The 27167-nt window shown below is 40.5% G+C and overlaps 1 protein-coding gene across 3 annotated transcripts in view; it reads left to right on the top strand.

Moving 5' to 3' along the window:
* The first annotated feature begins 5 nt into the window (after nt 1-5).
* The window catches only part of PSMA5 (proteasome 20S subunit alpha 5), a 29272-nt gene continuing 2110 nt past the window's right edge, over nt 6-27167 (top strand). The window contains exons 1-9 of one of the 3 annotated variants that reach the window (XM_078332705.1): nt 6-137; nt 3769-3835; nt 5041-5131; nt 10268-10394; nt 12900-12967; nt 13859-13966; nt 14110-14168; nt 14967-15069; nt 16374-16460. In XM_078332705.1, coding sequence (XP_078188831.1) covers nt 10346-10394; nt 12900-12967; nt 13859-13966; nt 14110-14168; nt 14967-15069; nt 16374-16460 — 474 coding nt within the window. In that variant the 5' untranslated portion in view covers nt 6-137; nt 3769-3835; nt 5041-5131; nt 10268-10345. The remainder of the gene's footprint in view (nt 138-3768; nt 3836-5040; nt 5132-10267; nt 10395-12899; nt 12968-13858; nt 13967-14109; nt 14169-14966; nt 15070-16373; nt 16461-27167) is intronic. The other 2 variants (XM_002751176.6, XM_009001839.5) reach the window with 2 other exon arrangements.

The raw sequence follows: 27167 nt of genomic DNA, 5'->3' as shown, positions 1-27167 counted from the left end.
CGCGCGGTTGGTCCTTGGTGCTGTGGCGGTGTGGGTGACTTGGGTGCCGGTGGAGTTGTGCTGGTCCTCAGAATCCCCGCGTAGCCGCTGCCTCCTCCTACCCTCGCCATGTTTCTCACTCGGTCTGAGTACGACAGGTCCGTGCGGCGGGGGGACGTCGGGTCGGAATTATGGTGGGCAGGCCGGGCACCTGGCGGCGCGGCCTGGGTTCTGCCCAGTCATGGGGCGTCCCAGGAACCCGAGACTGGCCGGACCTGGGGGATTTTTTGCCCTACCCAGGCGCCTGCCGTGGTTCCCCAAGCTAGACTTGGGCACATCGGCGGCACTTGTCCTACCCCTTAGTCTCCCCCTGGGTCCTAACTCGGTGCGGAAGCGAGAAGCTCCTGTTTGTGCTTGGTAAAGAAGGCTTAAGGAGCCGAAACTCCTAACTTGAACCAGGAGAAGGCCAGGGGTCACCCCTTGCCTCATTCATCTTTTCGTGCTTAGTATGACTGCCTTAAAAAAAAAAGTTAAACGTGCCTCCTGGAAGAAAAAGCAACTGGTTTCTAGTAGGGCATGCTGCGGTGTATGAAGCACGAAGGCAGTCGTAACTTTGGCCGGATATATTGTCTAGAGTCTGATTTTATAGGGACTGGAATTTAGAATGGTTTTCAAGAGATTTCTTATGCTGATTCCAATTGACCTAAATTTTTCTGATTTTTAAAAAGTTTAAAGCAAGTTTCAAAAAACTTGTGGCTTAGAAATGCTCACAATATAAAGTTGCACATATTGATGCTGTAGATATTTTTACTTTCAGTTTCCGTTTTCATCAGTTAAGTTTTCACATAGCTGTTAAGTTTTTTTTAAAGCCAGGCATTTTCTTTGTACTAAGTGGCATGAGAAGCTGCATTTCCTGTCAAGTATATGCTAATCCTATCAAAGTTTTACCCCCTGCAGTTACCTCTTTTTCATCTTTTTTACTGACTCATAGAAGATGTATTGACATATGTTTTGACATATTTTCCCACTGTCTATAAAGTGACTTTGTTGGTCGATATTTAACTTCCAGAATATTAAAGAGAATCATCTTCGGGTGACATAATTTTGAGTAAGGGTGTGTATGATGGAAATTGTTATCCTTATCAGAAAGCGTTTATTAAATTTTGTGGCCGTTTATTTAACATGTATTGACTGCTTTGTTACTCATTTTTCTATCTTCCCAAGACCACCTAAAATACATCTATTTTTGTTCTCTTAGTTAATGTGCTTGAGTGTTTGCTGTGAACAAAGCACTGTTCTAGGTGCTGGTGCTACAGCAATGGACAAAATCAAGCTCCTTGCTCTCATATAGGAGACTCTCTTAAAGAATTGTTTACAGGCACAGTGGTTGATGCCTGTAATCCCAGCACTTTGGGAAGCCGAGGTAGGATTGCCTGAGCTCAGGAGTTGGAGACCAGCCTGGGCAACATAGCGAGACCTCGTCTCTACCAAACATTAAAAAAAAAAAAATCAGCCGGGCATGGTGGCGCTGACCTCGTCTCAAAAAAAATCAAAACAGAATTGCTTACGGAAGTAACTGTAGTGTGAGTCAGAAACATATTAATGCCATTAGAGAAATTCAAGTCAGTACCGTGGAAGTTTTGATGAGAGATTGCATTCAATATGAGAGGATCATGGAAAACTTCACAAAGGAGCTGACATTTAAACTGGGTCTTTAACTGGGCGTGATGGCGCGCACCTGTAGTCCCAGCTACTCCGAACGCTGAGGCAGAAGAATCGCTTGAACCCGGGAGGCGGAGGTTGCAGTCAGCCAAGATTGCGTCACTGCACTCTAGCTTGTGTGACAGAGCGAGACTCCGTCTCAAAAAAAAAACCACAAAAAAGAGCTGGGTCTCTTGAAAGAGTAGGAATTTTAATAAAGACAGTGAGATCAATAGTTGTGAGTTGGAGAATATGGGATAAATGAAGGAGGGGCAATGGAAAAACAATGCATGTTTGGGAAAAGTCCAGTCTGACTGGTACATATGATACATGCATGGGAACAGCGGGAGATAATAGGAAAAAGCATGCTGCTAGATATTAAATGGTTTTAATATGAGGTTAAGGCGTTTGGGTCCTATTTCTGTAGGCAACTGATTGCTGTTAAATAATACTTGTGTCTCAGAGATTAATTGTCTGAATCAGGGGAAAGTGAGTCAATACCTGTCAGGAGGCTAGGAGGCTATTATAATAGTTAGGTGAAAGGTAATGAGGGCATTGAGAAGGAAGAGTGACGTGTTACTGTGGAGGAGGAATTGATATGAATTAGTATGACTTAGCATATATTTGGATATGGGAAAAGGTGGGGAGGAATGAGTCAGATCATTTAGAAATTCCTATCTTGGGAAAACTGGAAGATCGGAGGTATTTTAAAATAAAACTGAAATAGGAATGGCAGGAGATGAAGTCAATTTTGCAAGGTGGCTGGATTTAAAGAGATAGTATTTCAAATTGGAAAATGTTACATGTTAAGTGCTAATGGAATATTCAAGAGGAAATGTTCAGCAAGCATTTAAATTGTTAGGAAAGAGGTAAAACTGGTAATAGAGATTTGGAAGTAACTGGTGCTTAGCACTCTGTAGCCCAGGCTAGAGTGCAGTGGTGCCATCTCAGCTCATTAGCAACCTGCGCCTCCTGGATTCAAGTGATTCTCATGCCTCAGCCTCCCAAGTAGCTGGGATTATAGGCACCTGCCACCACACCCTAGCTAATTTTTGTATTTTTAGTTGAGACAGGGTTTCACCGTATTGGCCAGCCTGGTCTTGAATTCCTGACCTCAGGTGATCTGCCCTCCTCAGCTTCCCAAAGTGGTGGGATTTCAGGTGTGAGCCACCACAGCCAGCCAAAAGCACTACTACATGTCATGTTACCTGTTGTAAAGTCCAGACTCCATAAACCAAGGATTGCAACCATCTCATTCATTTGTTAACACTTTTTGTGTCCACTGTGTGCTCAGAGCTTTTATAGCTGAGACCATGATTGGTGCCTCTTCTCCATAGGGATTTCCAGCACACTTGAGCAAGGAAAGGTGGAAAGTGTTAAGTATTAAGGGGAAGTGTTTTAGAGAGAAAAGCAGTCTGGCATGTAATTTATATACATATCGAGTGATGAACTAGGTTAGACATAGGAACTACATTTAGCTCAGTCTGTTGTTAAGATAATAATAGTAATTCACACAAATAAGTAATGTACCTGTGGCTGACTTCTACTAAAAAGTAATAATTGTGTTTTATAGAGATTGTTTGAATTAGGGGAAAAACACTTACTACCTGCTCCAAAAGACAATACCTGTTAGGAGACTATTAGAATAGTTAAGTGAAAGGTAATGAGGGCATTGCGAATGGAAGGAAGAGTGATAACCCCAAATATTAACATCACATACATGTTATGGGAAGAGGATAAGAAAAAATACACATTTTCTTGGAAATTGGCTGATAGTTTTGGGGCATGAACTTACCAAGGGAATTGGTAAGTCAATTCAGAATTGATCCAGGTTGATTCAGGATTGAGGCAGAAAAGTCACTTGCTCTCATTTCATCAGTTTGAGAAGACTTTCTGTGAGTGGGGCAGAAGTGTTCTATATATAGGTCCCATTCCCTTGAGAAACTAATGTACAAAAAAAGCTACAGATTGTTGTGGGCGCAGTAGAGAATAATGATAGCATGCATTTTCTGTAGCTGGCTTAGCTTGAATTCAGGTCTATGTGAGTAGCTTTTATGAGAATAATTAATAATTTTTTTTAAATTATAGGGGTGTGAATACTTTTTCTCCTGAAGGAAGATTATTTCAAGTGGAATATGCCATTGAGGCTATCAAGGTATAGTAGCAAGTAGCATAGTTCCTGAAATTTCATGCTGGTAGAACCTACCTTGGAGTAAAAATGTTCTTATATCCCTTTAAGCAAACACTATTAACTGTTTTTATAACAGTTTCAATCCTATTCCTAATATCTATTTTAAAACTTTTTGAGCAGTTAACTGCTTCATAATTACCTAAATAGTGTTTTCTCAGTGGGGGTGGCGGAATGTATTTGTGCTTTTGATCCTCTTAGCTATAAAGAAGAATGCAGAAGTCCAGAATTAGCACCTGTATTTATTTTTTATGTTTTGTTTTTCTTGAGCAAATCATGAATCTGACCACCTTTGTTTTCTTGTTGGTAAAGACACCTAAGGGACTAAATAAGAGATTTGTTTTAGTTTTTTTAGAGACAGGGTCTCTCTCTATCACCCACACTGGAGTACAATGACACCATCTTAACTCACTGCAGCTTCCAGCTCCTGGGCTCAAGCTTTCCTCCCACCTTAATCTCCCTAGCAGCTAGGATACAGATGTGTGCACCATGCCTGGCTAATTTTTTTTTTTTTTGGTAGAGATGTGGTCTTGCTATGTTGCCCAATTGGCCTTAAACTCTTGGGTTCAAGTGATCCTCCTGCCTCAGCCTCCCAAAGAGTTGAGATTTACAGGTGTCAGCCACCACACCTGGCCTGACCTGGATAATTATTTGTTGTGGAGGGCCATCTTGTGCATTTTGGGATGTTTATAAATATTCCTGGATACTACCCATTAGATGCCAGTAGCACTTACTCTTTCAGTTGTGACAACCAAAACTGTATCCAGACTTTGCCAACTGCCTGGTGGGGACAAAGGGGCCCCCAACTGAGAATCACTCTTCTAAATAAAATTTAAAAGTATATATAAATTTTGTCTTATTCTATTCAGCTGGGGATTCAGGATCAGTATACTATACATAAAACAATTAGAGAACAACTAAGTGCTAAATTACAATTTTTGGCAATGGTTTCTGATTATATACTGCTGTGACTTTTACGGTATACATGCATGTAGTTTCAGAGTCAGAAGGCAAAGTAGTCCTATAAACTTTGTAACAAAAACAGCAACTCTGAGCCCTGCATCATCTGTGTTCAGCTTTTCAGAGGCAACACTTTAAATTCTTTCAGCTGGTAATATTCTAGGCATGTACCTCCATATCTCTACAACATAGATTTATGGTTTTTTTGTTAGGCATTATCCATGGACTTTTCATTATGAGAGATGAAGATTTCTGCCCCAACCCCACACCCCTACTCGCCATCACACACAGTTGTCTTTTGAGGTGAGGATGGATGACCCTCTCCAGATATATCTTGAATATCATAATCTTGTTAGACTGTTAGTCAACACAGTTACATTAGTATGACTGTAAATGCTTTCACAGCTGAGCCATTTTGTGTTTTATAATTGTTTTTCTGTTTCTGCACAATATTGTTTTTCGTGGAGTTTATAATTCTCTTTTTAAAAATATTTGCTTAATTTAGGATGATCAATAATACATTCCAAAGTCTCTGCAGGTTACATATATCCTCTCAAAACAGCCAAATTAAATGTCCTATTAAGGATTCCTTTTTTTTTCTTTTTCTTTTTCCTTGAGATGCATGCCCATCTCAGCTCATGGCAGCCTCAAGCTCCCAGGCTCAAGTGATCCTCCAGCGTCAGCCCCCAACGTAGTTGGGACTGCTGGCACGCACCACTATGCCCATGTAACTTTTTGTATTTTTTGTAGAGACGGGGTTTTGCCATGTTGTACAGGCTGGTCTTGAGCTCCTGAGCTTAAGTAATACGCCCACCTAGGCCTCCCAAAGTGCTAGGATTACAGGTATGAGCCACTGTGCCCCATTAAGGATTCTAAATGAAATCTTGGAGTCTGACCTGCTCCAGTCTGGACTGGTTATTCTCTGTGCTTCCTGCGTAGCTGTGGACTTCATTTTCTCTCAGATCATTCTAGGCATTCCCTTTAACTTCCTCTTGTGTTGGACCCCATGTCATCATTTTTTGATTTGTTTGCTAAATTTGGTAGAACCCATTTTCCAATATTATCGTAAAAACTATTTTTGTTTTTTTGAGATGGAGTTCACTCCGCAACCTCCGCCTCTAGGTTCAAGCGCTTCTCCTGCCTCAGCCTCCCAAGTAGCTGGGACTATAGGCATGCACTACCATGCCCAGTTAATTTTGTGTTTTTAGTAGAGATGGGATTTCTCCATGTTGGTCAGGCTGGTCTCAAACTCCCAACCTCAGGTGATCCGACCACAGGTGATCTGCCCACCTCGGCCTCCCAAAGTGCTGGGATTATAGACGTGAGCCACTATGCCCGGCCAGAAACTATTTTTAATTTCCAAGTTCTTTTGTTTCTTTTTTTTTCTTATTAGCCTCCTGTTACTGTTTTATGGATAAAATATCTTACTTTTCTTCAACAATTTTCCAATTTTTCTTTAAATTTTTTTTTTCCCAGTGGGACATTTTGGCTCATGCCTATAACCCAGCACTTTGGGTGGCTGAGGCAGGAGGATCACTTGAGCTTAGGGGTTCAAGACTAGCCTGGGCAACATAGCCCGTGCCTAGAAAAAAAATTTTAAAAATTAGTCTGGGCAAGGCTCACACCTGTAATCATAGCCCTTTGGGAGGCCAAGGCAGGAGGATTGCTTGAGTCTAGGAGTTCAAGACCAGTCTGAGCAGCACAATGAGACTTTGTCTTCACAAAAAATTTAAAAAATTAGCTTGGTGTGGTAGTGTACACCTGTAGTCTTTGCTCTTCTGGAGGCTTATGTGGGAGGATCTCGTGAGCCTGGGAGGTTGGGGCTCCACGAGACGTGATTGTGCCACTGCACTCCATCCTGGGTGACAGAGTGAGACCCTGTCTAAAAAAATTTTTTTTCTATTTTGAACTGATCATTCTTTAGAGCTATGTTTTTCAAACTGCAGGTCTAGACCTGTTAGGAGATACTAAATTTATTTTAGTGATCATGAGGAGCATTTCTTTTGAGATGGTGTCACTCTATCACCTAGGCTGGAGTGCAGTGGTACAGTCACAACTCATGGCAGCCACAACCTCCCAGGCTCAAGTGATCTTCCCACCTCAGCCCCAGAGTAGCTGGGACTATAGGCACATGCTGCCACGCCCAGATAATTTTTATTTTTTGCGGAAGTGAAGTTTTACCATCTTGCCCAGGCTGGTCTCAAACTGCTGGTCTCAAACTCCTGGGCTCAAGTGATCTTACTGCCTCAGCCTCCCAAAGTGCTGGGATTATAGGCATGAACCACCAGCCCTGGCTCACATTTCTTTTTTAAGTGGGACAGAGCAATAGATACCAGAATGCCTTGCCAACAGTAGTGGTAAGTGGGTTTTTTTCATGAAATTTTGTTTTTGTTATGTATTTATATTTATTTGTGAGTTTAGTTATAAAATCAAATGTATTCCTTATTAGCTGGGCATGGTGGTGTGTGCCTGTAATCCCATCTACTCAGGAGGCTGAAGCAAGAGAATTGCTTCATCCCAGGAGGTAAGCCGAGATCGAGCCATTGCACTCCAGCCTGGGCAATAGAGTGAGACTCTGTCTCAAAAAAAAATAATAATAATAATAAAATAAAAGGTATTCCTTACTGTGGCTTTTGGTCAAAAAGTTTGAAAACCATTGCTCAGGAGAAAACTGCCTCTTCTGGAGGGTATTTCTGGCTACTGGCTTCTGAGAGCTGAGTAGGGAAAGAAGGCTGAGGTTCTTAACATTATGTTTGTAAATTTGTATGTATTTATCCCATTTTCAGTACATTATTCCGGCCTTAGACTGTGCTTAGTATCCCCAATCCAAAGACCCTCTCTTTTATGGTCTCCAGAGAGTAAGCCTGGAGTCTTCTGCAGGAGTGGGAGTGGTGCAGTCATTTAGCTCTACAGCATAGGGGAGAGGATCTGAGAATCTGTTTCTTAAACATTGAATTATAGCTCCTTGTTCATTTCCATTTCCAGAGGTCCTTGTTGGTAACGAGGACCATTTTCTTTTTTGAGGTCATGTGATAAAAATCTGGTTGTTTCTTTACTGCTGGTTTAGGATTTGGATTACCCAGGTATCACTAACCTATCTTCTTTTTAGCTTCAAAGTTTTGTTGCTGTGTCTTCCCCCACTCTCTGTTATAGTGGATTTATGCCTTTTTTAAAGTCCTTTAATCATACAGTAATAGACTTAAGGAAGTAGTAGAGCTAATGTATGTCTTTAGTCTGCCCTTTAACTAGAAATATGAGCACTCATTTTTATTTATTTATTTTTTGAGATGGGGTCTCACTCTGTTGCCCAGGCTGGAGTGCAGTGGTGCAATCTCAGCTCACTGCAACCTCTACCTCCCGGGCTCAAGCAGTCCTCCCATTTCAGCCTCCCATGTAGCTGTGAGTATAGGCATATACCACCATGCCTGGCTACTTTTTGTATTTTTTATAGAAACAGGGTTGGTCTCGAGCTCCTGGACTCATGCAGTCTGCCTGCCTCAGCCTCCCAAAGTACTGGGATTACAGGCGTAAGCCACTGTGCCCACCTTGAGCACTCATTTTTTTACATACAAATTTTTGACAGTTCATCTTCTGTAGTTATGCATGTGTCTACCAATTAAGAAAATACATGACAGGCTGGGCGTGGTGGCTCACGCCTATAATCCCAGCACTTTGGGAGGCCGAGGTGGGTGGATCACGAGGTCAAGAGATTGAGACCATCTTGGTCAACAAGGTGAAACCCTGTCTCTACTAAAAATACAAAAATTAGCTGGGCATGGTGGTGCACGCCTGTAGTCCCAGCTACTCAGGAGGCTAAGGCAAGAGAATTGCTTGAATCCAGAAGGTGGAGGTTGTGGTGAGCCAAGATGGTGCCAAGATGTTACCCAGGTGCACTCGAGCCTGGGTAACAACAGCGAAACTCTGTCTCAAAAAAATACATGATGAAAAGCTGGTGTACATTTAATAACACTTCTAAATAAAGTTACAACACATTTGAAAAATAATATATTGTCTGGGAAACAATCAGTCTACAGACATGTTAAGCAAGTTACACATAAAGATTCTTGGAATTGTTTGGAACGCTTTGCAATGCTCACACTTGGCAGTGATTACTTTGTAGAAGTAATTAAATATAATGGGAATTCAAAGCACAAAGCATAGTCATGGAAGGCTTTGATGAGTGGAATTTGGGTAGGGAGAAGGAAGAATGTATTCCAGGGAAGACAACATGAGCACGGGTGCAAGGGTAGGACATAATGTGGCTTGAGCAAGTGGGTTGGGCTATACCTGAGGGATTTTGTTGGAAAATAATGAGTAATGAAGTTGAAAAGGAAAAGTGGCATCAGGATAAGAAGGCTCTGGAAGCTTATTTGGATATTATGTTATAAGCAATATAGGGTAATGTTAGTTCTTGAGAGAAGAAATATAATAATAACATTTTATTAGATCAGTCAGGCTGTAACATGAGAGATACATTGGGAGAGAGAGATTAAAGATGAGAGAGGCTATTGTTCCTCTCTCATTTGTTCCTATGTGGTAGGCACCATTTTAAGCATTTTATAATACATAATGTGTTCACCCTTCTTATGTAGGTATGTTATTGCAAGAAACGAGCATAGAGAAGTAGATGACTGGTGTTACATAGAGATAAAGAGATAGGTTCCAGGTATATTGTGGACTTCTAGCTACCTTAAATAATTAATCATTTTATGTTGGTGGTGGTGATGGTGGTGGTGGTTCTTTTCATCCCTCCCTACCTTCCTTTATTACTTTTCTGGAGGTCGGGGAGGTTTGGGGAATATCACCTCTTGGGACAGACCAAGATAGATGGCAGAGGTGAAAAGAGACCAGGTCCAGAAAAGACTAGATTAGAGTTTTATTACTTTCTTGCCCACTATGTTTAGAACTTTTGAGTCTTCCTTCCCCCAAATATTGGCATTAGAGGGTGGATTTTTCCAATGTGTTCAAGACTTTGTTGAACTTATTCTTTTGGGGTTATGGAAATTACCTGGGTAAATTATAAAAAAAAACATTAAAATTTTTTTTTAAATTTAAGGGAGAGCCGAGCTCAGTGACTCACGCCTGTAATCCCAGCACTTTGGGATGCCGAGACGGGTGGATCACGAGGTCAAGAGATCAAGACCATCCTGGCCTGTTGGAACCCCGTCTCTATTTTTATAAAATTTTATAAAATAAAAAAAATAATAAAAAATAAAAATTTAAGGGAGAAAAAAGAACTTTTTAGAAATATAAAATTCTATAAATCAGTGTTCTTGCTATTAAAAAGAATAGTATATTAATTATTTACAGTGTATGAGGGTGCTCCTTCTCTCTGCCTATGAGATGTGGCCAATTGAAGTTTCTATCATGAAGATTTACAGAGAACTATCTGGAGAGTATGTGACCTGTATATGGTAATCATAACATGTTTCTTTTTAGCTTGGTTCTACAGCCATTGGGATCCAGACATCAGAGGGTGTGTGCCTAGCTGTGGAGAAGAGAATTACCTCCCCACTGATGGAGCCCAGCAGCATTGAGAAAATTGTAGAGATTGATGCTCATATAGGTAAGGAGTCGGGGAAAGCTATTCTGTAGAATCTGGTTTAGGTTAATTAGTCCTCTATGATGTTCCAAGGAAGGTTTATGAAATAAACATGTTATCCCCTTGTTAGCTATTATTTTCCAGGCAGTAGTCCAGAATGCGTAAATGTAGGAGTAGGGGCTGTTGCAGGACTCATTTATGTTTAACCTATTCCTAGAAGTTCCTTTCCCCTCAACTTTAGACTTTGTAAATGTGATGGTTGTTGAAATATGCAAAGGTTGAATCATAGACCAGCTCCTTATGATGAGTGAGTCTTTACTGATGCACAAAATTTGCCCTACTAGGAGGCCACCAGAGCACAGGATTATGTGTGAGAAGCTGGAGTGTCCATTAAGAAAAGAGGAATTCTCAAAGATCTTTGGAGTGACTACGAATTATAGGAATAATACAGACTTGACTTTGTTTTCAGATTTGTCTTCGTATTCCGTTTTCCCTCTACCCACTTTTTTGGTCTTTAATTCCCCTGCTTTAATCACAGAGTGAGTTGTTCTACTTATTTATAGAATGGCGTTTTATTTGGCTCTCCAAATTTTCTTAACCTGTTTAGTCATCTAATTAATGAAACATTGGCAAAATAATTAATTGCTTAAAGGCATCAGAACCAAATGCCGTGGTGACTGGGAGCTTGATATTATCTCTTTCATAGATATATATATATATATAGAAACTGAGATTTTATATTTTAAGATTGGAACATTGTGTCTTCTTTAACTCCAGTCTTTTCTTTTGAAGGTAGTTCAGTGTCACTTCATTCTACAAATTGAGAGCCTACAGTGTGCCAGACATTGTGCTAGATACAGGATGTAGAAAGAAAGAAAGACTTGTTTTCTAGGAGCATACAGTCTAATTGTGGTGGTAAATAAGTAAATGCAATTAAGTGACAAAAGTATTAAGAAAGACAATAGTGTGTTCTCGGTAGGAGCACAAAGGAGGAAATAATTCATTTTGCCTGGAGTCAATGATAGAGTGGGGCTTTCAGAAAAGGATTCCATGAAAGTGATTATGAGCTGAGTTTAATTCTGAAAGGTAAGGAAGTGTACACAAGGCAAACAAGTGTCTGGGTTTAGCAAGAGAGAGCTTTCTAGTCAGAAGGAATAGAAATGACTGAAGCCATTGTAGTGTAAAATATAAAATACCATGGCATAAGCAGTTTTGTAGGACTGTGACATTAACTGCAGCAAGAGATGAGTCTGGGGTCGGAGAGTGCAATTCCTTTTTTACCACACTAAAGTGCTTCAGTGTAATCTTTTGCATAAATGGGAAAGGTTTTACGCAATGAAGTAATATGATCCCATTAGAATTTTAGAAAGGCTGTTCTGATAATGGTGTTAAAGGTAGACTAAAAAGGGCTGAGACTGGAAGCAGGGAGGCCAGTTAAGAAACTTTTGTAATAGTCGAAATAAAGAGATGATGAAGGTTTTAACCAACACAGTAGCCAGAGAATGGAGAGGAAGGTAGAGATTGACAGAACTTGTGATCTGATTGGTTATGAGGGCCAAGGAAGATGATGGGATCTAGAAGGGAAATGGGTGTGTGATATATCCAAGTAGATATATTAAGGAAGTTATTTGGCTTTATATGTCTGAAACTTGGGAGAGAAACTTAGGCTGGAGATTTACATTTGAATTATGGCATGTAAAATAACAGTTATAGCCGGGCATAGTGGCTCAAGCCTGTAATCCCAGCACTTTGGGAGGCCGAGGTAGGCGAATCACGAGGTCAGGAGATCCAGACCAGCCTGGCCAGTATGGTGAAACCCTGTCTCTTAAAAAAATACAAAAATTAGCCGGCGTGGTGGCATGTGCTTGCTTGTAGTCCCAGCTACTCGGGAGGCTGAGGCAGAAGAATCAGTTGAACCTGGGAGGCGGAGGTTGCAGTGAGCTGAGATTGAGCCACTGCACTCCAGCCTGGGTGACAGAGTGAGACTCTGTCTGGGGAAAAAAAATAATAATAACAGTTATAATCGTGGTGGCTTGGGCCATCAGGCACGCTCTCTCTGATATCATTAGTTGCTTTGTGTTTGGAACAGAGAGGCAAAAGGCTTTTGATTTATTTGAGGGCCCTTCACTATAGTTCATAGTGAGGTGATTTTCTTTTCCTTGTTTCTCAGGTTGGGGCATTAGTGTTTGCTTAGTTTGAAAATGTATCATGGTCTACAAAGAGTGCTAAAGGGATGCCTAGGGATGTAATATGTGGAAATTCATGTTTGGTTAGCTGCTTTTCTCTGGACTTATTTTTATTGCCTGGACTTCTGTGTCATTGTGGATGGTTTTTTGTTTCTAATATCATTAATACCATTAATACTTGGGTTCAGTGCAGATCATTTCCTATCTAATCTTTAGGGTATAAAATACCATGGGATAGCTGAATGGCTGCCATAGTTCCACTCCAGAATTTCAGGATCCCCTGAGTGGATGAAAGCTTCTACAAGGATTTGGCCACTGGGTCACTTTCAATTTTACATTGCAGGTTGTGCCATGAGTGGGCTAATTGCTGATGCTAAGACTTTAATTGATAAAGCCAGAGTGGAGACACAGGTAAAATTGGCATCATCTCCTTTTTACCAGCATGCTTGAGTTCCTTGTTTAGTTATTTTATAGCTGCCTGAGCTATACTGCAGATATCTGTGTCAATATTAGATATGGCTCTTGGGAGTAATTTTGGGTAGAATTTCCAGTTAGAACTTTCTGGGGCTTGAAGTTTAGCCATCCAACCATTGCAGTTTTAAAGAAGCTCTGGTCAGTAGTGCTGACAGTGTCTTGCTTTTGTTGGCTTTGCCTTATATAAAGCATGCATTGCAATGCATTGTTTCCTAATCGACTTTCTGTGGGAGCACCCTGGCAGGAGGTGGACATAATTAAAGGATATTCTCCCCTCAACTGCCTTGGTTGCCAGGCTTGCAAGTAACAGTCCTCCTTCGGTGAGTAATAACTTGTAGCAGCTGGCAAATACTGGTCAGGGATACTGTTTTTTTGTTTGTTTTAACTTTGTAGCTGCTGCTTGGAGATAGGCTAGTAAGAAAAATATACGGTAAAATTTTTTGCACTTATTTGCAAGTTTGCTTCTCTACTAATGTAAGAATAAGTCATTTAACTTAAACATCAACAGAATAAGCTAGAGTCTTTGACGGAAAGAGGCACTTTTAGTTTTTGAAAAGAGTAAACTTGGTGCTTTGAGGGCATAACCCTTTTTTTCAAGGCAGTAATTCTCTTGTCCATCGTTGCTTAGAGTCCTTGTGATATGTTTATTTCCAGAGCTATTTCTCTTCCCCTCATGTACTCCCAAGTACTCAGGGTTAATGTTAATTAAGAAACCCACATTTGAGCCTTCAGTTTCCAATCCCAGTTTAAAGGAATGTGTGTAGTGAGATGGTGGGCTGCTTTAATGTCCTTATTAGAAGGGTGTTCCGTGCTTTGCTCTTCTTCTAGAACCACTGGTTCACCTACAATGAGACAATGACGGTGGAGAGTGTGACCCAAGCTGTGTCCAATCTAGCTCTCCAGTTTGGAGAAGAAGATGCAGATCCAGGTGCCATGGTGAGCATGATACTTGTGTTGAGTTTTCGTATTGTTCTGTGGGACTTAGGACATTTGTCCTGTGAACATAAACATTCCCAGCCCCTCTCACCTCTTTACTTTGTAGCTGTTTAATCTTAATATCTCTTACTTTTTGGTTCTAGTCTCGTCCCTTTGGAGTAGCATTGCTGTTTGGAGGAGTTGATGAGAAAGGACCCCAACTGTAAGTACCATTTTGTAGTTTTCCTTCATGCTTTTATAGGGAGTTATTTTAATTTGGGGTGGGGACTGAGAAGATTATTGTAGAGTATTAGCCAGGTATTAGCATGCACCTGTAGTCCCAGCTACTTGAAGGCCAAGGCAGGACGATCCTCTTGAGCCCAGGAGTTTGAGGCTGTAGGGAGCTATGATCGTGCCACTGCACTCCAGCCTGGATAACAGAGCCCTGTCTCGTTAAAAAATTAAAATTAAAAAAAGAAAAAATTATTGTAAAAGGGCTATTGTAGATGTGTGTGTGTGTGTGTGTGTGTATGTGTATGTACACACACACATACACACACACACACACACACACACGGGGCTTTAATACTAAAGTTAGTGATTCTATGCTGTTTACACAAATTTGGGGATTCCACGAAGAATTCTCCTATTGGAACCAGCGTTAATTCTGGAAGGAATTAGAAATAACTTTGTTACTGTAGTCAGGGTATGTTTTAGAGCTTTGTTCTGGAATGTTGATCTGATCCTTATCTTCAAATATTACTAAGATAGGCATAAACAAGTACCATATTTATACATACTATACTATAATTCTAAATCCCTAAGGAAGTTACTAATTAAACACTTTTTGAAATGTCTGGTTTCTCCAGACATAGAAAATCTTTTATATCTGTGCCTCAATATTTCAGTGGTGTTTTCTTGCTGCAGGGCCAAGCATTTATACTTTGTTTAAGTGAGACGTTTGTTACATAAAGTGCCACCACTCTTAAGCATTTTAGTCCTCATTTTTGTGGTTTTGCAGGTTTCATATGGACCCATCTGGGACTTTTGTACAGTGTGATGCTCGAGCAATTGGCTCTGCTTCAGAGGGTGCCCAGAGCTCCTTGCAAGAAGTTTACCACAAGGTAATTAAGTATTCTCACAACTTGTACTATTTTTTTGAAAATCACAGTATAATTTACATATAATAAAATGTACAGACCTTAAGAGTTCAGTTCTATGAGTTTTGACAATTGCAAAACAAGAAGCCGGGTCTGGTGGCTCACACCTCTAATCCCTGTAATCCCAGCACTTTGGGAGGCAAAGGCGGGTGGATCATGAGATCAGGAATTTGAGACCATCCTGGTTCTAACATTGGTGAAACCTCGTCTCTACTAAAAATACAAAAATTAGCCGGGCATGGTGGCACATGCCTGTAGTCCCAGCTGCTTGGGAGGCTGAGGCAAGAGAATCGCTTGAACCCAGGAGGCGGAGGTTGCCATAAGCCAAAACCACGCCATTGCATTCCAAAAGGGCAAGACTTCGTCTCAAAAAAAAAAAAAACTTTCCAACTCCAAAAAAATACAAATGCTCATCCACATTCCAGTCAATCTCTTTCCCTACCTTGCAACCATGTTTACCACCATGTTTACCACTGTCCATTAGTTTTGTCTGTTCTTGTGCTTTTTTATAAATGGAATTAAAGAATTTGTAAGTTTTTATCTGTTTTGTTTAACAGACTGTTTTTGAGATCCATTCATCTTGTACCAATATTTTCTTCTGATGGCTGAGTAATATACCACTGAGTGGATGTACCATAATACGTTTATCCTCTATCTTCACAGCTTTACTTAGCAATTTATAATTGGCCCTTGAAGCAAGTGGGCATTTGATATTTTCTTTGTGAGATGGGAAGATTTGCTTTTGGGTAACTCATTGGTGTGAATGAAGGCCGTTGTGTCATTCAGGTGGTTCATACAGGGATGCCTGCTCACATCAGCTGCTAATGGTATTGATTTTACATGTGGAGGAAATTGGATACAAAATGGGGTAAAAAGTGAATTTTCTAAACCTTTGGGCTACCTTCTTAGATCATTTGCACATTATTGTTCATAGGATATCACAAATAATATTACATTCTAAATTAAAAGAGGAATTCAAATGTATACAAGAGAAGTATATCCCTTTCCCCTTCTTCAAAGACTACTTACTATATGAAGGTTGGTGACTTTACTGCGGCTTACAATAAGGTTTTGGGGGTTTTTCTGAAAAAGTATTCCACTTATTTGCCGTTTACTTGAGTTCTGGAGATACTTGTAATACATCGTACTAAGTAAGATGTTTGGCATACTTACTAAATAATTTCTACAGTGAGATGAAGGGAAAATCTTTGAAGGAAGGAAGGATTGTGTATAATTAATAGGCATCTTCTTGCCTTCTTTGTTTCAAGTCTATGACTCTGAAAGAAGCCATCAAGTCTTCACTCATCATCCTCAAACAAGTAATGGAGGAGAAGCTGAATGCAACGAACATTGAGGTATTTTTCTGTTTTATTGTTGTTGTTGTTGTTGAAGAGATGAGGTCTGGCTATATTGTCTAGGCTGGTCTTGAACTTCTGAGCTCAAGCAGTCCTTCCACCCAGGCCCCTCAAGTAACTGGGACCATAAGTACACACACCATGCCTGGCTAATGTTTTTTAATTTTTTAGAGATGGGGTCTTGCTATGTTTCCCAGACTGGTCTTAAACTCCTGGTCTCAAGCAGTTCTCCCACCTCAGCCTCCTGAGTAGCTGGGAATATAGGTGAGAGGCAATACACCTGGCTGTTTTATTGTTTTTTTATTTAGATATTATAGCTTGCATTGCTGAAGACTACATGGATCATGGAAATAACATTTTTGTATGTTTAGTTCTTAAGAAATTATTGATAGTCTTTGAATAACAAGCACCTTTAGTAAAGTGGTGCTGTCAGAAGCCAGAATTCAATGAGTTAAAGAATGAGGCTTGGCGAGGTAGCTTACACCTGTAATGCCAGCACTTTGAGAGGCCAAGGCAGATAAATCACTTGAGGCCAGGAGTTGGAGACAAGCCTGGCCAGCATGGCAAAACCCTGTCTCTACCAAAAATACAAAAATTAGCCAGGTGTGGTGGTATGTGCATGTAGTCCCAGTTACTTGGGAGGCTGAGGCATGAGAATTGCTTGAACCTGGGATTCAGAGGTTACAGTGAGCTGAGATTGTGCTACTACACTCCAACCTGGGTAATAAAATGAAACTCTGTCTCAAATATAAAATAAAAAGAATGAAAGAGAGGTGATGAGTGGAGAAAACAGGAATATGCTGCTTTTCAAGAAGTTTGATTAGTGTCAGCAGAAGATAGCATTAAAGGAGTATGTCTTTTTAAGGGAAAAAAGTCTTGAAAATATAAACAGAGATGAAACAAGTATATAGAAAAATGTTTAAAGAGCCAGGTGCTGTGGCTCATGCCTATAATCCAAGCACTTTGGGAGGCTGAGGCAGGTGGATCACTTGAGGCCAGGAGTTCAAGAATAGCCTGCCCAGCATGATGAAACTCCATCTTTACTAAAAATACAAAAATTAGCCAGGCTAATTACAGGTGGACACCTGTAATCCCAGCTACTTGGGAAGCTGAGATATGAGAATTGCTTGAATCCAGGAGGCGAAGGTTGCAGTGAGCTGAGATCGCACCGTTGCACTCCAGCCTGGGCAACAGAACAAGACTCCATCTCAAAAAAAAAAAAGAAGAAAAAAAGTGTGGAAAGAAAGAAAAGGAGAGATTAGAATAGTGATGGAAAAGTTATAAGAAGAGGTCAAGCATGGTACAAATGAAGGAGTTGGTTTTGAAAAGTAAAATTAATGCAGCATTATATTGAGTACCCCTTATATAGCAGGCATTATGCTAGTTGCCAGGGATACAGATACAGGAAATCCTATTCCAATTCAAGTAGTATACTGTGTAGTGCAGGGAACACATAGAGAACAGATTCCTGTGAGTACGTGTAACTTAGACTAAAGCACTAGGGAAGCTTCTTGGAAGGGGTGGTGTCTGGAAAAGGGAGCAGAAAGGTATTCCAGGAAGAGGGGACAACATGTGCAAAGGCTCCAAGATGTAAAAATAACATTGTGGGTAAAAGGAAACTTCGAGGTTTTGTCTGACTGCTGAGGTATGGGATGTGTGTTGAGGCCAGGCAAAGTGGCTCATGCCTGTAATTCCAGCACTTTGGGAGGCAGAAAGGTATTCCACGAAGAGGAGACAACATGTGCAGGAAGATCACATGAGGCCAGAAGTTCAAGACCAGCCTGACCAACATAGTGAAACCCCATCTCTACTAAAAAAAAAAAATACAAAAAATTAGCTGGGTGTCATGGTGCATGCCTGTAATCTCAGCTACTCAGGAGGCTGAGGCATAAGAATTGCTTGAACGTGGGAGGTAGAGGTTGCAGTGAGCTGAGATTGTACTCTAGCTGCATTCTAGCCTGGGCAACAGCATAAGACTCTGTCTCGAAAAAATAAATAAATAAAATTTAAAGGCCAACCAAGGCTGTAATTATAAATCAGTAATTAAACCAATCAGTCCCAGTACTTACCAGGATATTTGTTGACTACACTCATGGGAAAATGGATGGTTGGACTGATCTGTGGTAGGGGATTGACTAGTTAAGGACAGAAGATTAGAGAGTACTGGAGAATATCTCACCTATAGAACCAGCTTGGTGAATATCTCACCTGTAGAACCAGCTTTCATAGGCTGCCATGAAAGGTCAGTCTAAGAGGGACGGATATTTGGGAGCCACTGCTCTAGATAGAGCCCATCTGCTTTAAGTTCTTACTCCGTTAGCATCTCCAGCCTCCCTCTATGAACTGCTTCCCCTAAGAAAAGGAAAATATCCAAATTACATCTTTCTTTTGAAGAAAATATTTATGTACACCTATCTAGTATCCTACCTTTTTTTAATAAACTTTTTTGAGATATAATTTACATATAGTAAAATGTACCTATTTTAAGTTTACAATTCAGCAAATGTTAACAAAGTTTCCTCATGTCCCTTTGTAGTCTCTTCACCCACCATTGATATACTTTTTGTCACTATTGTTTTGTGTTCTAGAATTTCATGTAAATGGAGTCATACCTACTTCTTTCACCTGACATTATTTCACCTGTTTTTTTTAAATTTCAGCCATGTTGTATCAATTCTGTTATATTTTATTGTTGAATGCTATTTCATCCATCCTATTTTTTAACCTTTTTGCCAAATCTCCTCCAAATAGAACCTGTATTATCTCCACTGCTTTACCTCTCGTTTACTCCTCAATCACTACTATTTGTTTCAGCTTTTATTTCCATGAGACTCCTCCTTGCTAAGATAACTCCTGTTTGTCAGATTTCATGGCACTCTTTGGAACTATCATTTGACCTTTTTGAAGCATTCACCTCAAATTTGACAGTTCTAAAATTAAAATCATTATCTTTCCTAAAAACCATTTCATCTTCCCATATTTCTAATCTTGGTTGATGACACCCATAGAAACATGGAATACTTAAACTTCCCTTCTGTTTTTCTTGATCATTTCTTTGCTTCCTTATAAATAACTTCCAAATCAATGTCCCTTCTTCATCCCTACTTCCAGTGCCTTCTTTTTTTGAGGTCCCTATTTTTCCCCTACCTGTATATTTTCAGAGATCTCCTAATTAGTCTTTCCCTCCTCCATTTCAGTCTAGTTTTTCCTCATTGTGCTACTATAGTGGATTTTCTAAGCTTTATCTAATCTTAATTGTTCTTCACTTAAAAAATATTTTCTGGCCGGACATGGTGTAATGCCTATAATCCCACCACTTTGGGAAGCTAAGATAGGTAGATCACTTGAGGCCAGGAGTTCAAGACCAGCCAGGCCAACATGGTAGAACCCCCGTCTCTACTAAAAATACAAGAAATGAGCTAGGCATGGTGATGAGCACCTGTAATCCCAGGTACTCAGGAAGCTGAGGCATGAGAATTGCTTGAACCCATGAGGCAGAGGTTGTAGTGAGCCGGGATCATGCCACTGCACTCCAGAGCGAGACTCTGTCTCAAAAAAAAAAAAAGTTTCTGACTTCTATTGTCTGTGAGATAAATTCCTAAATTCTTCTGATGGCATAATTCACTACTTCTTAAGTCATTTGTTTAATCCGTTAGAGACTTTGCTAAGCATTTTACATGCAATTACTTCTCTTAATCTTCGCAACACTTCTTTGAGACAGATATTCCTATTCTGAAAACTCCTATTTTATAGAAGAGGAAACTGGCTTTGAGAGGGTAGGACCAACAGGTAAATGGTAGAGTCAGGATTTGAATCCAGGTCTGGTCTTAGCTGTTACACTTTTACGTCTCCCTGTGAGCTCTAACCCCCCTACTCCCTCTCCTTTTCACCTCATATTCCATGTGCACCCTCTGCTCTAGCCATACAGAATTACTTTCTTTTCTTTAAGATTTTTTTTTTAAATTGTATTTGGGCTCTGGGGTATATATGCATGTCCTGCATCCTGCAGGATGGTTCGTAGGTACATACATGCCATGGTGGTTTGCTGTCTCCATCCACCCACCCCTCCCTGTTGCCAATGTCAGGCATTTCTCCTGGTGTTATCCCTCCCCAACCTCCCTGCCCCCCGCCACCGCTGTCCCTCCCCACGTCTCCCCTCCACCTCCGATACCTAGCCCTGTGAGTGTTGTTCCTTTCCCAGTAACCAAGTGTTCTCATTGCCTATGAGTGAAAACATGTGGTGTTTGGTTTGTCAGTTTGCTGAGAATGATGGTTTCTAGTTTCATCCATGTCTCTACAAAGGACACGAACTCATCGTTTCTTATGGCTGCATAGTATTCCATGGTGTATATGGGCCACATTTTTTTGTCCAGTCTACAATCGATGGGCATTTGGGTTGGTTCCAGGTCTTTGCTATCATAAACAGTGCCACAGTGAACACACATGTGCATGTGTCTTTATGACAGAATGATTTATAATCCTTTGGGTATATACTAGGAAATGGGATTGCTGGGTCAAATGGAATTTCTATTTCTAGATCCTTGAAGAATCACCACAGTGTCTTCCATAATGGTTGAACTAATTTACACTTCCACCAACAATGTGAAAGTGTTCCTGTTTCTCCACATCCTCTCCAGCATGTTATCTCCAGATTTTTTAATGATCCCCATTCTAACTGGCGTGAGATGGTATTTCAATGTGGTTTTGATTTGCATTTCTCTAATGACCAGTGATGAGCATTTTTTCATATGTTTATTGGCCACATATTTGTCTTCTTTTGAAAAGTGTCTTTTCATATCCTTAACCCACTTTTGAATGGGTTTGTTTGTTTTTTTCTTGTAAATCTGCTTTAGTTCTTTGTAGATTCTGGATTTTAGCCCTTTGTCAGATGGGTAGATTGCAAAAATTTTTTCCCATTCTATTGCTTGCCGGTTTACTCTAATGATTGTTTCTTTTGCTGTGCAGAAGCTCTCAAGTTTAATTAGGTCCCATTTGTCTATTTTGGCTTTTGTTGCCATTGCTTTTGGTGTTTTAGTCATGAAGTCCTTGCCTGTGCCTAGGTCCTGAATGGTTTTGCCTAGGTTTTCTTTTAGGGATTTTATGGTGTTAGTTCTTATGTTTAAATCTTTAATCTATCTGGAGTTAATTTTTGTATGAGATGTAAGGAAGGGGTCCAGTTTCAGCTTCCTGCATATGGCTAGCCAATTTTCCCAACACCATTTATTAAACAGGGAATCCTTTCCCCATTTCTTGTTTCTGTCCGGTTTGTCAAAGATCAGATGGTCGTAGATGTGTGGTGTTGCTTCCAAGGCCTCTGTTCTGTTCCATTGGTCTGTATCTCTGTTTTGGTACCAGTACCATACTGTTTTGATTGCTGTAGTCTTGTAGTATAGTTTGAAGTCAGGTAACGTGATGCTTCCAGCTTTGTTCTTTTTGCTTAGGATTGTCTTGGCTATATGGGCTCTCTTTTGGTTCCATATGAAGTTTAAAGTGGTTTTTTCCAGTTCTGTGAAGGTCAATGGTAGCTTGATGGGGATAGCATTGAATCTATAAATTACTTTGGGCAGTGTGGCCATTTTCACAATATTGATTCTTCCTAACCATGAGCATGGAATGTTTTTCCATCTGTTTGTGTCCCCTCTTATTTCCTTGAACAGTGGTTTGTGGTTCTCCTTGAAGAGGTCCTTTACATCCTTTGTTAGTTGTATTCCCAGGTATTTTATTCTCTTTGTAGCAATTGTAAATGGGAGTTTGCTCATGATTTGGCTCTCTGTTTGTCTGTTACTGGTGTATAGGAATGCTTGTGATTTCTGCACATTGATTTTGTATCCTGAGACTTTGCTTACCAGCTTAAGGAAGTTTTGGGTTGAGACAATGGGGTCTTCTAAATATATGATCACGTCATCTGCAAATAGGGACAGTTTGACTTCTTCTTTTCCTGATTGAATGCCCTTCATTTCTTTTTCTTGTCTAATTGCTCTGGCTAGAACTTCCAATACTATATTGAATAGGAATGGTGAGAGAGGGCATCCTTGTCTAGTGCCAGTTTTTAAAGGGAATGCTTCTAATTTTTGCCCATTCAGAATGATATTGGCTGTGGGTTTGTCATAAATAGCTTTTATTGTTTTGAGATACGTTCCGTTGATACCTAGTTTATTGAGAGTTTTTAGCATAAAGCGCTGTTGAATTTTGTCGAAGGCCTTCTCTGCATCAATTGAGGTAATCATGTGGGTTTTGTCTTTGGTTCTGTTTATGTGGTGAATTACGTTTATAGATTTGTGTATGTTGAACCAGCCTTGCATCCCCGGGATGAAGCCTACTTGATCGTGATGGATAAGCTTTTTGATGTGCTGTTGGATTCGGTTTGCCAGTATTTTACTGAAGATTTTTGCATCATTGTTCACCATGGATATTGGCCTGTAGTTTTCTTTTTCAGTTGTATCTCTGCCAGATTAGGGTATCAGGGTGATGTTGGTCTCAAAGAAAGTTAGGGAGGATTCTCTCTTTTTGGATTGTTTGGAATAGTTTCAACAGGAATGGTACCAACTCCTCTTTGTATGTCTGGTAGAATTCAGCTCTGAACCCATCTGGACCTGGACTTTTTTTTGGTTGGTAGGCTCTTAATTGCTGCCTCAACTTCAGACCTTATTATTGGTCTATTCAGGGTTTCAACTTCTTGGCTTAGTCTTGGGAGTGTGCAAGTGTCCAGGAATTTATCCATTTCTTCCAGATGTACTGGTTTATGTGCATAGAGTTGTTTGTAGTAATCTCTGATGGTAGTTTATATTCTGAGGAATTGGTGGTGATCTCCCCTTTATCTTTTTTTATTACATCTATTTGATTCTTCTTTTTCTTTTATTAGTCTAGCTAGCGATCTATTTTGCTGATCTTTTCAAAAAACCACCTCCTGGATTTATTTATTTTTTGAAGGCTTTTTGTGTCTCTGTCTCCTTCAGTTCTGCTCTGATCTTAGTTATTTCTTGTCTTCTGCTTGCTTTTGAGTTTTTTTGATCTTGCTCCTCTTGCTCTTTGAATTTAGACAATAGGGTGTCGATTTTTAGATCTTTCCTTGTTTCTCATGTGGGTATTTATTGCTATAAATTTCCCTCTTTAAACACATTTAGACACTGCTTTAAATGTGTCCCATAGGATCTGGTATGTTGTGTCTTCATTCTCGTTGGTTTCAAAGAACATTTTTATTTCTGCCTTCGTTTCATTGTTTATCCATTTGTCCTTCAGGAGTAAGTTGTTCAGTTTCCATGTGATTGTGCAGTTTTGAGTTCTTTTCTCAATCTGAGTTCTAATTTGATTGCACTGTGGTCTGAGAGACTGTTATGATTTCCGTTCTTTTGCATTTGCCGAGGAGTGATTTGCTTCCAATTATGTGGTCAATTTTGGAGTAAGTGCAATGTGGTGCTGAGAAGAATGTGTATTCTGTGGATTTAGGGTGCAGTGTCCTGTAAATATCTATTAGGTCCGCTTTGTCCAAATCTGTGTTCAAGTCCTGTATATCCTTGTTGACTTTCTGTCTCATTGATTTGTCCAGTATTGTCAGTGGAGTGTTAAAGTCTCCCGCTATTATTGCACGGGAGTCTAAGTCTCTTTGTAGGTCTTTAAGACTTGCTTTATGTATCTGGGTGCTCCTGTATTGGGTGCATATATATTTAGGATAGTTAGCTCTTCTTGTTGCATTGATCCTTTTACCATTATGTAATGCCTTTCTTTATCTCTTTTGATCTTTGTTGGTTTAAAGTCCATTTTATCAGAAACTAGGATTGCTACCCCTCCTTTTTTTTGCTCTCCATTTGCTTGGTAAATCTTCTTCCATCCCTTTATTTTGAGTTTATGTGCATCTTTGCATGTAAGATGGGTCTCCTGAATACGGCACACTGATGGGTCTTGACTTTTTATCCAATTTGCCAGTTTTTATCTTTCAATTGGGGTGTTTAGGCCATTTACATTCAACGTGAATATTGTTATGTTTGAATTTGATCCTGCCATTTTGTTACTGGCGAGTTAGTTGTTTTGCCTGTTAATTGACAGTTCTTCATTGCGTCGTTGTTCTTTACCATTTGGTACATTTTTGCAGTGGCTGGTACTGGTTCTTCCTGTCCCTGCTTAGTACTTCCTTCAGTAGCTCTTGTAAGGCAGGTCTTGTAGCGACAAAATCTCTCAGCAATTGCTTGTCCATAAAGGATTTTATTTCTCCTTCACTAATGAAGCTTAGTTTGGCCAGATATGAAATTCTGGGTTGAAAGTTCTTTTCTTTAAGGATGTTGAATATTGGCCCCCACTCCCTTCTAGCTTGCAGAGTTTCTGCTGAGAGGTCCACTATGAGTGTGATGGTCTTTCCTTTGTGGGTGACTTGACCTTTCTCTCTGGCTGCCCTTAGGATTTTTTCCTTCATTTCAACCCTGGTGAATCTGACAATTATGTGCCTTGGGGTTCCTCTTCTTGAGGAATATCTTTGTGGTGTTCTCTGTATTTCCTGGATTTGAATGTTGGCCTGCCTTGTTAGGTTGGGAAAGTTCTCTTGGATAATATCTTGAAGAGTGTTTTCCAACTTGGATTCATTCTCCCCATCACATTCAAGTATGCAGATCAAGCGTAGATTAGGTCTTTTCACATAATCCCATAGTACTTGGAGGCTTTGTTCATTTTTTTCCACACTTTTTTCCTCTAATCTTGCCTTCTTGTTTTATTTCATTGATTTGATCTTCTATCTCTGATAGCCTTTCTTTTGCTTGATCGATTTGGCTGTTGAAACTTGTGTATGCCTCGCAAAGTTCTCATGCTGTGTTTTTCAGCTCCATCAAGTCGTTTATGTTCTTCTCTAAGCTGGTTATTCTAGTTAGCATTTCGTTTAACCTTTTTTCAAGGTTCTTAGTTTCTTTTTGTTGGGTTAGAACATGGTCATTTAACTCGAAGTTTGTTTTTACACACCTTCTGAAGCCTGCTTCTGTCAATTCATCAAATTGGTTCTCTTTTTTGTTCCCTTGGTGGTGAGGAGTTGTGATCCCTGGGAGGCAAAGAGGTGTTCTGTTCTTTGATGGTTTCATCCTTTTTGCGCTGTTTTTTTCCCATCTTTGTGAATTTATCTCCCTTTGATCTTTGAAGTTGGTGATTTCAGGAGTCTCTGAATGGACAATTTTTTCTGTTGAGGTTGGAACTGTATCTTTTTTGGCCTGTAGAGGGCGTTGCTGAGCTCTTTCAGTCAGGTTTTGGGGTGGGTGGTCCTTCCCTGGAGTTTGTTTGCAGGTGAGATTGGCCCTGCCTCCCAATGGCGTCACTCCTTCCCAGCTGGATCTTCCTGGTTGGGGTCAAGGTGGTGTATTTGCTGCCAAGCTCTCTAGCGAGGGCTTCAGTTTGAGTTCTGCGGAGGTGGGACCTGCCAGGCCTTATGGTCTGTTTCCCTGCTTTCAACTCTGCCTTCCCCTGTGGGACGGCCTGTCCCACTGGCGTTAGTCCAAACTCCCATCCAGGTCCCTGCGACAACTTGCCGCACCCCATGGTAGTTGCCACACCCCAACTTGCCGCACCGCCGATCAGATTTGAATCGGCTACCCACTGTGCCCCCATCGTCTGGCAGGGCTCTTGTGGACCGTGGGTTGCAGGAGGGATGAGGTAAGCGCAGGATCCGAATTGGAGCACCAAGGGGGTTAAGTCCCCCAGACCCTCCGAGCCAGCTTGCACGTTTCAGGTGGGGACGCAGCCCCCCCTCCCCGTCTTGATTTGTCCCCCTGGGCAGCTCTCGCCCCCGCGGCTCCTTCCCTGGGCCTATTTTCAGTGCCCTATCAGTCCCACAGAAACAAACCGGGCACCTCTTTTGGAATCCGGAAGTTCTCTAGCCCTCTGTGTCTCATTCGCTGGGAGCTGCATTCTGGTGTTGTCTTCTCCCAGCCATCTTGGCACCCCTCCAGAATTACTTTCAATTTTTTAAATACGTCATGTTCTTTTGTGGTTCTGTGCATCTGCATATTGTCTGGCCTTCCTGTCTGTCTGACCCATTCTTGCCATGGTTTAATATACAACTCAAAAGTTGCTTCTCCTTGAAGCCTTCCTGGGCTCCCCCAGATCACTCTTATACATATGTTTAGCTCTATTATAAACACTTACCTGGCATTGAATGCATTTGGCATGTTGCACTTAGTAAATAAGACAGACTTTCTTCGTCTTTGGAATTCTTAGTCACAAGTACTTGTAACTAATACACAGGTGCTTAGTATTTAATTATTGGTGGAATAAATTGAAAGAAAATATCTGTTCTACGTGCCTGATGGAGGTGTTTTTTGAAAGTGAGATAATAAATAGAAAAGTATCTTTCTCAGTCTGCAAATACATTTTTAATATTACACAAAAGTAAGGGATTATTTTTACTTACCTAGTGATGAGCAACTTCCTGAAGGCAGTCCTTGGCTCAAACTGTTATTAATAGTATTGATTTGCATTCTAGTTCTTCTGTAGGACTGTTCTCAGTTTTTTCCCAGTTTCTGTTTTTTAGCCCCTGTAATGTTTTGAGAGGCTAGCCTGAGTCGTGAGTGAAATTCTTTAGGCCCTCACTCTTTAGATTATCGCCCTTGTATTTCTCTATCCTCACATCATTGATCATCACGTAAAGATATACCTTAAGAGAAGCAGTAGTAACATTTTAATGTATTTATTTATTTGAGACAGGATCTCACTTAGTTGCCGGGGCTGGAATGCAGT

This window comes from Callithrix jacchus, chromosome 7 (assembly GCF_049354715.1).
Source record: "Callithrix jacchus isolate 240 chromosome 7, calJac240_pri, whole genome shotgun sequence".
Classification (NCBI taxonomy): Eukaryota; Metazoa; Chordata; class Mammalia; order Primates; family Cebidae; genus Callithrix; species Callithrix jacchus.
The sequence above is the reverse complement of the archived record's forward strand: the minus strand, read 5'-3'. Positions and strand labels throughout refer to the sequence as shown.